General features: G+C 47.1%; 1 protein-coding gene across 1 annotated transcript; it reads right to left on the bottom strand.

Moving 5' to 3' along the window:
* Nucleotides 1-5,214: 5,214 nt before the first annotated feature.
* On the bottom strand, nt 5,215-8,839 carry LOC149866916 (keratin, type I cuticular Ha4-like). Its single transcript, XM_090044443.1, has 6 exons — nt 8,306-8,839; nt 8,034-8,116; nt 7,033-7,189; nt 6,162-6,323; nt 5,927-6,052; nt 5,215-5,475 (listed from the first exon to the last, which is right to left on the bottom strand). The coding sequence occupies exons 1-6, from the start codon at nt 8,837-8,839 to the stop codon at nt 5,215-5,217; spliced, it is 1,323 nt and encodes a 440-aa protein (XP_089900569.1).
* Between the last annotated feature and the right edge of the window lie 6,610 nt (nt 8,840-15,449).

The following is a 15,449-nucleotide window of genomic DNA, read 5'->3' as shown; positions in this document are numbered from 1 at the left end:
TATAGCAATGTAGGATTTTTAAAATAAAAATATGCCATAAAAAATCTGAGACACCTCAATGCAAAGACCTCTCTCCTGTTTTTTCCTCCATTTAATATGCATGCTATATGGTAAGGAGTAAGTAAGCAGGTCTAAATATTCCCATAGTTCCTCTTGTATAGAACTGAAGGCTACTGTGAGAGATGAACATTATTTTTTCTTTACTGCTTTTCAATCTTTTCACACAGTAAATGGAAACTTTTAAAATGACATCCATATAACTAGTTAAAAAGACATTAATGGTTTAGTACAGGGGTGACCAAATCTAATGTTTTTAGCCAAAGAGTGCATCTACACATGCTATTAAACTCTAGTACATATAGCACCATAATTTATTGCTCCCAGGCACCATGTTTACATGTGCACCTGAGACCACAGCACATTGAGTTGGGTTGGAGCAGCCCCAGCTGGCAAGGGACCAGGCTCAACATACTGCGGAGGGACAGTCTGGGGCACAAAGGTGCTACATTGCAGGGCTAGCTGGCAGGCAGCTCCCACACTGAAGCACCCTCATGCCCCAGCTAGCCCTGTCAGCATCTATGCACGTGTTGCTCCACACTAAAGAATGCTGCCCTAGGATAGTACTTGTATTTATAGTAAGTACTAACCTGTAGCAGAGTGTATTACTTTACTGCAGCCTAAAAGGACCACACATGTAGATGCTGAGACTTCACTGAGGAGCTAATTAGGCAGCCAGTAAGGGCTTACCTAAATCCACTTTTTCTGAACATGAATGCAGAAAATGATAAAAGGTATCTGTGAAGTTTTGGACAGAAACTAAACTTACTTTGGGCAAATGATTGTCTTCCAGGAAGGGCATCAATTTAGGCAGTAGCAACTTGGCAAGATAGTCCGTAACTTGGATGATGCTATAATAAATTGCAAAACTAATGGAAGCAGACACAGGGCACAGGAAGAGAATGAAGAAAGAAATAATTGCACAGTAATTGCTCTTATCACAGACTATTTATAACGAGGTGAAGAACAGAGGAAATGCAAGACCTCCCAGCCTGAAGACACATATCATTACTTGGACAATTTGTTTTTCACTTGGCACTCTGAGATAGGGAAAGAATCTAGTCCAGCTACTTCCCAGGTAGATTACCTCTCAGTGGGCACATCTACATATGCAATAATGTGACATCATAAACTCTGGCACATATGGATGTTTACACATGCAGCATGTTGAGCTGGGTCAGAGTAGCCCTGGTTCACAGGGGGCCCAGGGGGTCAGCCTGCCAGCCCAGGGTGTCTCTGACTTGGTACAATGTGCTGCAGAGGGGCTGGCTGAGACATGAGGGTGCTCCAGTTTGGGGCTAGCTGGAAGGCTAGCTGGGGCATGAGGGTGGTCCAGTGTGTGCCTTAGGCAGCCCTATCAGTGTCTACACGTGTTTCTGCACTCTAAAGAACACCACCGTGGGAGGTAAATGTAAGTACTAACCTATGGTGAAGTTAAGTAATTTAGCCAAATAGGGCCGCATGTGTAAACACTTTACTGTGGAGCTAATTAACCAACTCTGCAGGAAATGTCTCATGTAGTTGGGTCCAGTTTGTATCCGTTTTGGTGCATGGGCAAATACACTGGAGGGAAGATACCAAGGTTCTACCCACTCCCTGCTTCTGCCCACCTGCATAAAAGGGAACGTGAAATGGATTTGAAGGTAACCTGGAAGATTTTAAAACTTTGAGATCTTTTTACAGCTTTCCGGCCGGTGAACTCACGGCCTTACATTATCACTGGGTTGTTTTTTTTCCCCCCTCGATTGTCCACATACTTTTATTTAAAGGGATGATGTATGTAAGATACTCTTTCAAGACCCTCACAGCAGAGGTGTGATTTGCATGTATTCATTTCTTGCTGCTGCTGGGGTGTTACACTACCCAGGTACTGCAGGTAAATGGTTCCAAAATCCATTCTTAGAAGTATATAAATAGGAAGTTTCCTGTAGGATTCAATGCTGGGACTAAAACCCAGAGGTTTCTGGTTAGAGAGTCTTGCCCCTGCACTCAAAGTCAGACCAATTGCCATGTTTGGAATCAGGAAGGAATTTTACTCCCTTGTTAAATTTGTGTGGATTGTGGGGGCTTGTCTTTCTCAGCAAGGGGGTTGTGGCTTTCTTCCTTGGATCTCTCAAGTATATTTTAACAGCCCTTGTAGCGGCAGGACACTGACAGACTTCATCTCCCAGCTTTACCTGTGGAAGGTTAGGTTGCTCTTGGTGTTTTGGAGCAGTATGACTTGTAGTTGTGTGACTGGGCTTATTATTTACTTTTAGGAATAGGTTAGACAAGCATTTCTGTGAGAGAGTCTGAATAGGGATGTTCCTGCCTTCAGCAGGGATTGGTCACTTCCAAACCTACTTTTCTGTGATTCTAGACATGCCCCCACTGATACTTTTACATAAGGGGTTGTCAACCGAGGGTTCACGTATCCCTGTGGGTACTTGGACTGGTTTTAGAGGGTACGCACAGGCAGGCAGGGATGGAGCATCGCCACCTCCCAGGAGCAGTGCCAGGGCAGGGCAGGGCAAGGGCAGTGGCGCCCCTCTGCAGGGTGGGAAGCTCGTATGACCTGGCCGTGGCCACCACACACCAGCCCAGTGAGCTTCCCCGCCCCACAGAGAGGTGCTGTTGCCTTCACCTGAGCCCGGTGAGTTTACCTGCCCTGCCCTGGCCCTGCTCCTGGGAGGCAGCAGCGCTCTGCCCCCACCTGCCCACGTGCTGTCCCTGACTCCCTGCTTTGTGTCTGGACATGTGCTACCCACAGGCCTTCCCCCAGCTCAGCATTTGCCCGTGCACTATCCCCCTTTGCCTTCCCTCCACATTTGGTGTCTGGTCACCAGGGGTACTTAGATTTTAAAGGGTCGAAACCCCCTGTTTTATATCTTTTATCTGCCTTTGATACCATTCATTATGGATTGCTGGTGCATCTACATGATACTGTGGTAACATGTATGAGTCACTGCACATTTTACTCTTGCCTGGATTCAAAGGGTTATCTTGTGAGATTTGTTCATCTGATGTGTGGGTGGGGTCATCTTTTTCTGTTACCTCTCCCATTCCTTGTGTGTGAAGGGGAGACAGGTAAGATGGGTTGGATTGAAGGCAGCCTGCCAGTGAGTCTCAGCTCTGTATCAATACAGTCCTCTAATTTTACAATGAGTTGTGTATAGATGTATTTTACTTTTGCATACTAATTTCCTTTTGCTTAGCTTGGTGGGTAGAAAAGGGAAGTAGTTTTGGTTCCCACTAAAAACTAAAAGTGTTACAGGCCTATGTATTGGCCTCTGGCTGCTTTACCACTCTAGCCAGGAAGAGCACAGACCATCTGCAGACACTTCCTCAGCCTGACCTAGGGTGTTTGTGCCCAAAAGTTTGCTAAGAAGAATTTTACCAATTATTTGAGTTGGTCTAATAAAAGATATTGGATTTACCCAAATAACCTTGTCTTACAGGCCTAGAGGCTTTTGAAAATCAAACTAAGAACTTACCTGCCTCCAAAGTCATATAAAGGCCTTAAGAATCTAACTCCAGTCATGTTTGTAAATCTTACCTTCTGTTTCAGTTAAAGTGAATTTGATGTAACTGAATCACTTTTAATAATGAGACTCTGCTTACAAATTATTTCAACATTTTTTAATTTTTTCATCAATGGCAAAACTCTAATTGACTTCAATAGGAACAGCCTAAGGCCCTTAAATATTGAGTGAGGAATTTGTTATGTTTTGGTTTTTTGAATCTTTGACTCTCTTCATGGAGCATTAGTACTTCTACTTTTGAGGGTTAGCAAATGAAGTCGAGGACTAAGGGTGGGGTTTATAGCCAGGAAGCCATAGGTAAGGTTAATCAGTCTGTCAGCTCATTAAGGAAACTCTTTCCACAGGATTTATATAAAATATAATGTGTACAATGGTTCTTGGTAAAATACATGCCAGGAACATGCTAAAAAGGAATAGATAACAGCATGAGCCAGATTTGCTGTGCCAGAGAAATAATGTTTATTAGCATAAAAAATGCATCGCATCTTGATGTTAAGAAAGCAGAATAAAAGAGGGAAACTTCAAAAGCAGAAACAGGCTGGGTTAAGAACCTGACCAGTACATTTCAGTGTACAAAACCATAGTAAGAAGCCTTGAATAAAGTCCCAAGCAAAGAGAAGAAGTATGATTCTTCTCTCAGTTGCTTGATTCAGTTTTTGCTTTCATGCCTTGGATAAGTTTGCTGCTGATGCTGGAGAATTCTGAAGTGGGCAAATACTTCTGGAGACATGGGTTGCTGATACAACAGGCAGCATGGGACTTGCAGCAGAGTAGAGCCCAGTTCAATTCCTTTTCTGGAACAATGGCTCTATAGCCGGAGGAACAAGTGGGTCATGAATATTGGCTCTGGTGCACAGAGTGGTTTACCATTGGCAAAGAGATGGAGTTTGCACAGTCTGGATTACAAGCCAGAGGCAGCTGGGCAGCCTGGGAAGAACAACGATATTTTGGAGAGTTTTAAGTATCTCGAGAATAGACTTCAAAGGAATCAATATTAAATGTACAAGAAATAAATACAAACAACATGAAGAATATATTATGTAAGAGATTTAAATCCAGAAAGAATTGATCCGAGAGGAACCATTTTCTATTATGTTTTTGAAGCAGAAAAAATCATACTGAGATGCAGGGACTCTTTATGTAGTAGCTTGGACTGGAAGGAGATTCTCTTTGGAACCATTCACAATCTAGACATAACTTCAGTGCTTGGAACACATCATCTTTTTCCCACCATCATACGCAAAGATACTTTAAGCATCCCCAAAGTTAGTCTGAGCTATTTGCTCTGTACCATGGAATAAATGGAGGAAGAAACAATACGTGGAAGAATCCAAGTTGGAAATGATGCACATGAGTGATGCACATTTCTGAACTAATCTCCAAGTGAAACAGCAATTTCAGCAGAAGAAAGTTCACAGTTAAAGTTCAAAGTTAGAAAATAGTGACATTTCAAAGTTAGAAAATTCACTAATTCTTTCCGTTGATCTGTGCCTCAGCTAAAAGGGAATTCTGAAGAAATCCAGAAAGACTTCCTTAACTATACAGGTACGGTACATAAAACATTGAGGGCCTTTTTATTTTTAAAACATTACTTCTAATCCTATTGGCAGATCTTTGTATAGATGGGTACTTACTATCAGCAGCTTTGTGTCTGTGTATCGCTTGTGTGACATGCCTTGCAGCCCTCTTCATCCAGTAGCCTACGGTAAGCACTAATCTCACAATCCAGCTGGCTCTTCACATCCAAGAGGACCTTGTACTCACTGTTTTGGTGTTGTATGTTAGACCGAAGTTCTGCAAGCTGCGCCTCCATGTTGCTAATCAGACACTGGAGCTCTGATAGCTGGTGGCTATAGCGGGTTTCAGTATCTGTCAAGGTGCTTTCCAGAGCAGCATTCTGAAAAGGGGGCAAGGGTGGGATGGAATAAAGAATATAAGGAGTGCTGCTATTCATATAGGCCAGACCTGTGCTTTGCCTGTGTACTCTGAAAACAGACCCAGTTAGTTCTATTCCATTCTCAGTGTCGATTTTGTAGGTTAGGGAATTCAGGCAGACCTATGAGAGCCATGTTTTCAGCACCTATCGTAATATAAGCCTGCAGCAACTCAGTGGGGCATCTCTGAAAGACTTGATGGAGGTGCCTGATTTAAAATCCCCACTCTAAGATGGGAGGTGTCAGGGCCTTCTTCCCACAGTGCCACATAGCCAGCTGTCACAAACATGTCTGGAATCTGGTTGTCATGTCAGTGTAAGAGAATCCTTAGATACACAGATAAATGAGCAGGGTGTCAGACATGGGTCGTTTTCAGGGATGCCAAAGGCATTGTGAGTGCTCAGTGTTACGCACCAGGCTGTGCTGGGTCTGCAGATCAATCTCCAGAGCCTGAACAGTGTGTTTTAGCTGAATGATCTCATTTTGGCAGCCCTGCAGCTGTTCTTTATCGGAGATCACCTTCTTATTCAGTTCCTCCATCTGAAACATAGTGGGATAAGTTAGACAACTATGGCTTCACTTTAAAAAACAGTTGGGCATTTTTTGAGCTTGGAATTTCTTGGTGATTTGTCTACCACGAGATGCCCACCTGAGTGTGGTACCAGTTCTCAACTTCACACTGTTTTTTTTCAATTAAGGGTTCATACTGGCATCTTATGTCCTCCAGGACCTTGTTCAGGTCACACGATGGAGCTGTATCTAACTCTACATTAATACAGTCACCAAGCTGATGTTGAAGTGGAGTAGCTTCCTAGGGGGATGGAAGAATAAGAAAGTAAACATTTAGAAGGGATCTGTTTTTCTCATTCCCATCAAACACCACCTATGGATATCTTCTATGCTTCTGTGGTGGCCGTTCTCGGTTCTAACCTCTTGATCACCAGCAATGCAGGTCAATACAAATTCCACTACAGAAATAGAAGTTAACACAATCATTTTCCTACACCGTCCTCCAAAATTCATTTTCCAGCGTTTTAAAGTGCAGGAGAGAAATTCAGCAAATGTTCCTGATTTTCTAAGAAAGCCAATTATTTCTTTTTTGAAAAAAAATACATTGTAAAGTGAGTGGAGGTAATAAGCTTACCAGAGTAGGATGTTTTGAATACTGGAGAATAAAAGTAGAGAGTATGTACATGTTATTAGGAGTATTGTAGATGATATCCAAGATAAAATTGGATGAAACTTTAAAGGCCTTCAGCTAGAGGAATGCTGGCAAATTCTTTATATGGAAAAGACTTGACAAATGAAGTGCTAACAGCAACCAGTATAAACAATTTTAAAGAAAAAGTTAAATGGAGCTTCACTCACTGTTGACCACAAATGCTATCTGCAAATAGTGGCTGAAACACGAATGTTGGCCTCTATCTATAAAGCCATTGTATCTTTTCTTAGATCTAATAAATACTCATATGTTTCCACATCTTAATTTATGTTACTATTTAGTCACTGTTCAATCTTACTTCCTCATGGTTTTTCCTGAGGCAGAGGAGCTCCTCTGTTAGGGACTCAAGCTCTGTCTCTAGGTCAGTCTTGCATAGGGTCAGGTCATCCAGAAATCTATGCAGACTACTGATGTCTGCCTCGGCACTCTGGCAAAGCCCTTGTTCATATTCATACCTTTTGAATGAAGCAAGAGTAACAGTAAATGAACTGTATGCAAAAAAACCCCACCTCATTTTCAGTGCAAGTCCTCTACTGTATCATTTCTACTTGTGAAATAAAATGGTATATTTATACATATTTCCAATTTGAAGCCTGTACGTGTGTGTATTTCCTGTTTTTTCCCCATTTGTTTGTAATACATTTTTTCTGAGGATCAGTAGACACTTGCATGTATGACAGCCAAGACCTCTGGATCCCCCTGCATCCTACTCCTGGCAGCCCCAAGCAGCCCTTTTCAAGCTAGAAGGCTGCTAGCCTACAAGGGGAAACCTGCCATTGCCCATGGTTTTCCGTGGTGAATAGAAAACCTGTATCCCTGCATGATACTGAGAATCTGGGACAAATGCAACCTGGGACCAGGACTTGATGTTCCTATTCCAGGACTGTCCAGCCCAATTAGGGATAGGTGGAACCCTAGCTCCTGGGCTGGATCCAGACTATGGGGCTGTATCTCCATCTCCAGCGGTAGGGCAAGAGGCATCAGGGATTGTTGGAGTTAATGCAGCCATTGCTCACTCCCTGACACTGACACATGTCTCCAGTGGGGCGCCATACCCCATATTTCAGCAGTGGGGCCCATTCCCATTCACCCAACCCCCAAATTCCAAAACATCTATAAACCCCATGGGCCAGATTACATTGCTATTTAGGCCCTATGTTTGATACCCCTGCTTTAAATTAAGAGACATTTCAGAATGGCACATGGAAGACACTTAAAGTTAGTTTAGAATCCCAGAATGATGGTTAAAAAAGACATGAGCCTCAGGATACATGGTTAGTCCAATTTACACATACTTACTTCAAAGAAAAGTCATCAGAAGCCTCTTTAATATTGTCAATATCTAGATGTAGTCTGGCATTCTCAGCCCTGGCATTGCAGATCTGGAAAACGAGATTACTACTGAATGAAGGTACAGTAATAGTCTACCCTCTCTCACTTTTAAACTGTTCTCAAACTTACTTCTCTGTGCTTCAGAAAAGCATGTTCAGACTTTCTAGTTACTCAAAACAAGTTGCAATTGCTCCTATCAATCTGAATGTGAATTATAAAATGCCCTTGTGGGCCAATACCTGTTGCTGGAGCTCTTCAATGGTGCTGTAGCAAGAGCTGAAATCTGTGCACACAAGAGGGATTTGACATTCTTGCCACTCTCTGATTTTGCATTCCAGGTCAGCATTCTCCTTCTCCAGGGATTTCACTTTCTCCAGGTAGGAAGCCAAGTGGTCATTCAAGAGCTGCATTGTCTCCTTTCCATTGCTACTGAAGACTGCTTCATTGTACCTGCAATAGGAGCCATCCAAATAGCAATTAATTGGTCTGGCAGAAGACAGAATACAAGATGATGGTACACTTTCAGGTGATAGGCAGGTTGGTAGCAAATTGCCATTGGTTTGGCTGCTGCTGGAGAAGTAAGGAGCTGCACAATATAGATTTGGTAGGCAGATATTTGGTTGATAGTAGTTAATTGAATAGCTGGCTGGTAGCTGGCTCCTTATTCCAGAAGAGCAAACTGAGACACTCTTGGCACGTGACATGTATGGGACTTTGCAAGAGCCCCCGATAAATCCCCATGTGCTAGCTGGGGTGCAGCCCTTGAATAACATAGTGTTAGCAGTTTAGGAAAGAATAGCTTTCCGAGTATTTAGAAAGCCTCAGTTATCCAAGTCAAAAGTGTATTTTTTTGCTAGAATTTTATACTCTCTGCTGTGTGAGGTGGCATGTTTGAGGAGCTTCCCCCCCCTTGTGAATACATGTGACAATTTGTATAAAACCTTCTCCTTAGACTATTTAATTGTTCTTGAAGCATTTTTTGCGTGTAAAACAAGTTTTAGTTTGGCTTGCCAAGTCAGGAGTCATCACTGGAAGACAGATGTTTGTCACTTGAATAATAGCTGTGCTTGCCCTTTCAGAGACACCCGTCAATTAGCCAAACGCTGAATAACTGGGCATAGGTACACGGAGAACCATTTCATGTTATATATTACAAATTGCCTTCCCTCTACTTGTCCCAGCTTAGCAAACTGGATAAAATATTAATTATATTTTTCTCTACTTAATGAAAAAGTACAACATGTTTGAACAGGAATATTCCCAAATATTCCATGATACATGACCATGTAAATTATAATTGAAGTTTGTTGAGGAGAAACTGTAGTTACACTATCAGGTACCCTGAATGACAGATTAAACACTGACAGAAGCAGAGTGAAATGAGTAACAAGAAGAGAAGACCAGTAAGTGAAAATGGCAAAAAGCAGGAATAAAAGTAGTAGAATGGAAAGAAAACCAGTGACAAGTTAACTCACCTGAATTCCTATCCCTCACTGAACTGATGATTTGGGTTGCTGCTTCACCTGTCCATTGTTTTCCTAGTAAAAATCAATGCTATAGCCCAGCTTTCTCACCTAGATGAGAGCAAAATATTTGTCATGTGTATCTTTTCTTCAGTGAAGATAGTCTCGTCTCTAAAGACCTTGTTACACATTCACTTTAAGCAGCTCTTAACCCCTGGATTGTCCACACATTAACACCTGAAACTAGTTTTAAGCACTCTTTAGGGCTAGGGACAGACATTACACATAAACTGGTTTAAGTGATCAGAAACTGATTTAAACCTGTAACAAAACAAACATTCAGTACACATAAACCAGTTTCAAAATGGCTGAAACTGGTTTGAGATAAACTTGGTAGAATGCAGTATTAGATTTAACTGATCTGGCTCAAACCAGTTTATGCAATGTCTGTTCCAGACCCCTTCCTGGTTTAAATTAAACCAGACTCCCTGTGAGGGGCAACCTTTTCTTCGGCTGCCGGCCTCACAGGGAGCCCCTGGAGAAGAGAAGAGTAAGCCGTCCACACTGCGTCTCCGCCAATCTCGTCTGCCACGACTTGATGGAAAGTTGGGGTTCACCCTTTTGTGGCACGTGCAGTCCAGAAGTGGTACCTCGACTTCAGTAACTCCAGGGGGTCCTGAGGCTCCTCCTCCCCTACACCCTCGCCCGGTCCTCCGGGTGTGGCCACCCTCCCGGGCGGACCACCCTACAGGGCATTAGCCCTGCCAATGTTCGTAAAGGCAAAAGAAACCCAAAGTGCAAGTCCAACGTAAAATTCCCGGCTTAATGGCCTGGGGCCGGAGTTTACTTGACTCCTATGCTGCCCCTTTGCCAGGTCCGGGCTGGGGTCTCCTACCCTTAGGCCGGGGCTTCTGTCCACCCCTTAGCCTGCCCAAGAACCTCAGGCACTGGGGGGCGGGTTTCCTCCCGCCCGAGATGGCCTCTAGTTTCCAGTACTTACGGTACCCGGCTCCGGCCGGGTGCCGCTGACTCCTGCGGTGCTCGGGTGCTTGTCCCTCCACCGCCCGTCGATCATGTCTCCCTGTCACGCTGGGTCCTACCTCTGCCCCAGTAGATCCTGCCTCGTTGCCAGGCAGCTTGCACCCGCCTCAGGGCGGATCCCCCGCCACCGGTGGTTTTCCCGCTCACCTCCAGCTCCGCCGCCTTTGAACCCACCACTCTCGAGTCTGCCTCTCGTGTCTGTGGCTCTGCCACCTCTGGATCCGCCGCTCCTGGCTCCGCCACCTCTGGATCTGCCGCTCCTGGCTCCACCGCCTCTGGATCCGCCGCTCCCGGTTCCGCCGCCTCTGGATCCGCCGTGTTCCTTTTATTGGTCCGGGTAGGCCTCAACCCGGATGCGTCCGGGTTCCTGGAAGGGGAAGACCTCAGGGCCGGGTTTCCTGCCCAGACCCGGAAGTCGGGCCCGTTTCCGCCGACCTCGGCGTCCTCCTGCCCCGCACGTCCTCAACCCCTTTGCATACCCCACCCCTTAAGACACCACTAGGCGCTTCTTTGTTCTGGCTACCGCCTCCCTCGTCCTGCCCTTCCTGCAATGGGAGGGTCTCCTTCAGTGTCTCAGGCTGCAGTCCTGTTCCCCCGTATCTGGACAAAAAATCTGCCACGGTGTTAGTACACCCGGGCTTGTATCCAATTTGAAATTGGAATGGCTGGAGTGCCAGGGCCCACCTCATGATTCGGGCATTCTCGGTCTTGGCGGAGTTAAGCCAACGTAGGGGGGCATGATCTGTTACTAGCCGGAACTCCCAGCCTAACAGATAGTATTTGAAATAGTCGATACCCCACCTTATAGCTAAACACTCCCTTTCAATGGTAGAGTACCTTTGTTCGTGCTCGTTCAACTTACGACTGGCAAACGCTACAGGGCATTCCTCTCCATCCACCTCCTGGGCGAGGACTGCCCCCAGGGCATATGCCGAAGCATCTGTCTGGAGAATAAATGGAACACTGAAGTCAGGCATGTGGAGCATGACTCCCTGACATAACGCTCTCTTGAGCTCCTCAAAGGCTCTGTGTCTCTCCGGAGTCCAATTGACTTTGTGGGGTTCACACCCCTTGGTTGTCTCCACCAAGGGATTAGCAAGATCAGCGAACTGGGGAATAAATCGCCGATAGTAACTGGCTAAACCGAGGAACGCCCGCATCTGTTTCTTCGTTAGCGGTGCTTCATAACTTCGGATGGCCTCCGCTTTGTCCCTCAGTGCCCTCGCTTGACCCTTACCTACCAAGAACCCCAAGTACTTTGTCTCCGTTTTGCCCAGGGCACACTTCTTTGGGTTGCCCGTCAGGCCCTTTTTTCGTAGCTCCCGCAGAATTGCCCTTAAGGCCTGGACATGTTGCTCCCATGTCTGGGTGTACACCACGATGTCATCTATATAGGCTGCTGCGTATTCCTGGTGTGGTGCGAGTACCCAATCTATCAACCTTTGAAACGTTGCCGCCGTGCCATTCAGCCCAAAGGGCATCCTTTTAAACTCGTACAGACCCCACGGTGTCCCGAAAGCTGTCTTAGGCTGATTCTCTGGCCGTAAGGGAATCTGCCAGTACCTCTTCGACAGGTCTAAGGTAGAGATAAAGTTGGCCTGTCCAGTCCGCTCCACTAGTTCATTCACCTGGGGCATAGAAAAGGCATCAAACTGTGTTATGGCATTTAGTTTCCTGAAATCCACGCACAGCCGCAAGCTGCCATCTGGCTTGGTTACTGCCACTAGAGGACTCCGCCAGGGGCTGCGGGAGGGGGTAATGATCCCCTGCGCCAACATTCGGTCTAGCTCTTCTTTAATAGGTTGACACCGGTAAAAGGGAATCCTCCGCCACCTCTCCCTGGCGACCTGGCCCTTCTGTGTCACGATCGCATGTTCAACCCCCTTCGCTTTCCCTGGGCTCTCTGTGAAAACATCTCGGAATTCATGGATTAGTCCTCGCAGTTGTTGTTCCTGGTCGTCCCTCAGTGGCCGTTCCTCCCCTTCGGGCCCATCCCTGGAGGGGCCTGGCCCTGGGTCCTGCCCTTGAACGTCTTGTTCTTCTGCCTCTCAATCCATCTCCAGCAGGAGCCCCTGTGGTTCCTGCCATTCCTTCAGAAGGTTAATATGGAAAATCTGGGTCTTCCGGCGTCGACCCTCCCTCCGAACCTCGTAATCCACCGGGCCCACTCGCCTTACTACTATTGCCGGTCCCTGCCATCGTGACTCGAACTTACTATTGACGCTGGGCAACATAACTAGTACCTTCTGACCGGGCTGTAACTCCCGCTCCTTCGTTCCCCGGTCATACCGGTCTTTTTGCTGTCTCTGGGCTTTGGCCAGGTTATCCTGAGCCGTCTTCTGAGCCAGGCGGAGTCGCTCTTGTAATTCCTGTACATACTCGGCCGCCTTACGACCTACACAAGCATCATCCTCCCAGCCTTCCCGCACGATATCCAATAGACTCCTGGGGCGATGCCCAAAAACCAGATTGAATGGGGAGTATCCCGTAGAGGCCTGTGGAGCGTCTCAGACTGCAAATAACAGGGGCGACACTAACAAGTCCCATCTCCAGGGGTCCTCCTGAGTACAACAACGTAGCATCCCCTTTAGGGTAGCGTTGAAACGCTCCACCAACCCATTAGTCTGGGGGTGGTATACCGTTGTTTTAAGGCGATGTATCTGTAACACTTTGCACAGCGCCGCTACTACGGCTGACATAAAGTTCGTCCCCTGGTCCATTATTATTTCTCTTGGGATTCCAAACTTTGTTATCCACTTCATAAGTTCCTCCACGACCTTAACTCCCATCACCGCCCGTAGGGGTGCGGCCTCCAGGAAGCGGGTGGTGTAATCAATGAGGACCAGAATAAACTGGTGCCCTGCCATACTGCGCAGTAACGGTCCCACCACATCTAAGGCAACCCTTGCAAACGGGTCCTGCACCACCAGCATCAGCTGGAGAGGGGCTCGTGGGGGTTTATTGGTGCTCACTTTTTGGCAATTTTGGCATGCTTTGCAGAAGTTCTCGACATCTTCATACAAATGAGGCCAAAAGCACCAGCGCGTTAACCGGTCTTCTGTCTTATGTTTCCCCAGGTGTCCCCCCACAGGATTTCCATGGGCTAGCCATAATAATGGGGCCCGGTAGGATTGGGGAATCAGGAGTTGTTCTACCTCTTCTCCTGCTTGCTGACCTGGTTTAATGCGATATAGTAAACCCTGCCTCATCTCGACTTGGGGGCCCCTCGCCTGACTCATGCTGGGGCTTACCTGTAGTCGAGATCGGGTGATCGCCTCCTCTCTGAATGGTCGCAGTTCTCCATCCTCCTCTTGGGCCTCTCTGAACTGGTGGCCACTGGCTAGGTCTTTCAGCCTTTCCTCGCTTTCTCTCTCCACTTCCCCTCCAGCTAAACCCACCAGGGGCTTATCCCGGGGCTGTAGCGTCGCCAGGACTTCGAAGATCTCCGGCCAGTCCCTTCCCAAAATCATGGGGTAGAGTATCTCGTCGCTCAGACCAACCGGCAGGTGCAGGGAGATGCCCTGCATGTGTACCTCGAAGACCCTTCTTTCGAAGTACGACCTTTTATTATGAAGGCAAATTAGGTGAATTCCCACGCATCGGGGAGCTTGTCTCCATTCAATCATGGACGGCTGGACCAGGGTCTGTGCACACCCAGCATCTACCAGGCCATCAGGGGACGCTGCCCCACCCACATCCTAATTTGGGGTAAAGGTTGAGGCGTGGCCCCCATCCCGGCACAGACCCCGCACTCCATGGGTTCCTCCCTCGAGGGCTCCCGTTCTCTCCCTGACCTGCCAGGATACTGCCTTTCTTTGATGGGTTGGTAGTCTGGGCTTACCAGACAAACCCTGGCCTTATGTCCTCTTCCCCCACAGCGAAAACAGAAGAAGTCCCTTCTTTCTGAGGTCCTCTCATTTTTGCCTCCCTTCCCTTTTCTGGGAGGGCCTTCACGTCCGGACATCCCTCTATCTAAGCGCAGTCCCTTCTGGGCTGCCTTGTATTGCTCCGCCAAACGCAGAGCCTGCCGGGATATTGTGGATCCGTGGCACCTGACCCATTGCTGCGTGCTCTCCCCTAGGTCGGCAAGGAACTGTTCTAGCAGCACCTGGTCACAGATCTCCTCTTTAGTAGCCTCTGCCGGCCTCAGCCACTTGGCCAACTCATCTGCGAGGAATTGCCACATCTTAGGGCTCCTCTCGCTTCTTGTCTTGGCTTCTCAAAAAGCCTGTTGGTGCTTTTCTGGAGTAATTTCCAACCTCTGTAGTATTTCTGCTTTCACCTTGTCGTAATCCCCGGCCTCACTTTGTGACAAGGCTCGATACGCCGCTTGAGCCGGGCCCACCAACAGGACTCCTACACGACCAGCCCACTTCGCCTGGTCTATCCCTGTGGCCAGGGCTGCACTTTCGAAGGATTCCAAGAAGGCCTCCACATCGTCCTCCTTGGTCATCCTTGGCATATTAAACTCCCCGGAGTATAAACCTCCCCGTGTCTGCTGCTGGAGCAAATGCTCCTGCATGTTCATCTGCCTCATGGCAGTCTGCTGGTGCTGCTGTAATAACTGGGCGACTAGATGCAAAGTCTGCTGCGTGGTATCCATGCCCCTTGAGAGCTCCATCTGGGCTGGACCCCCGGCCTGGGTTGCCCTTTCCGAATTAGTGCTGCCAGCCTGGATTCAAGTTCGAAGTTTCCCGGCCAATGCACCAGTTGTGAGGGGCTACCTTTTCTTCAGCTGCCCGCCTCACAGGGAGCCCCTGGAGAAGAGAAGAGTAAGCCGTCCACACTGCATCTCCGCCAGTCTCACCTGCCACGACTTGATGGAAAGTTGGGGTTCACCCTTTTGTGGCGCGTGCATTTCGGAAGTGGTACCTCGACT

Source organism: Crocodylus siamensis, chromosome 4 (assembly GCF_052110815.1).
Source record: "Crocodylus siamensis isolate JL-2025a chromosome 4, ASM5211081v1, whole genome shotgun sequence".
Lineage (NCBI taxonomy): Eukaryota > Metazoa > Chordata > Crocodylia > Crocodylidae > Crocodylus > Crocodylus siamensis.
Note: the sequence above shows the minus strand (reverse complement) of the source record. Positions and strands in the feature narration are given on the sequence as shown.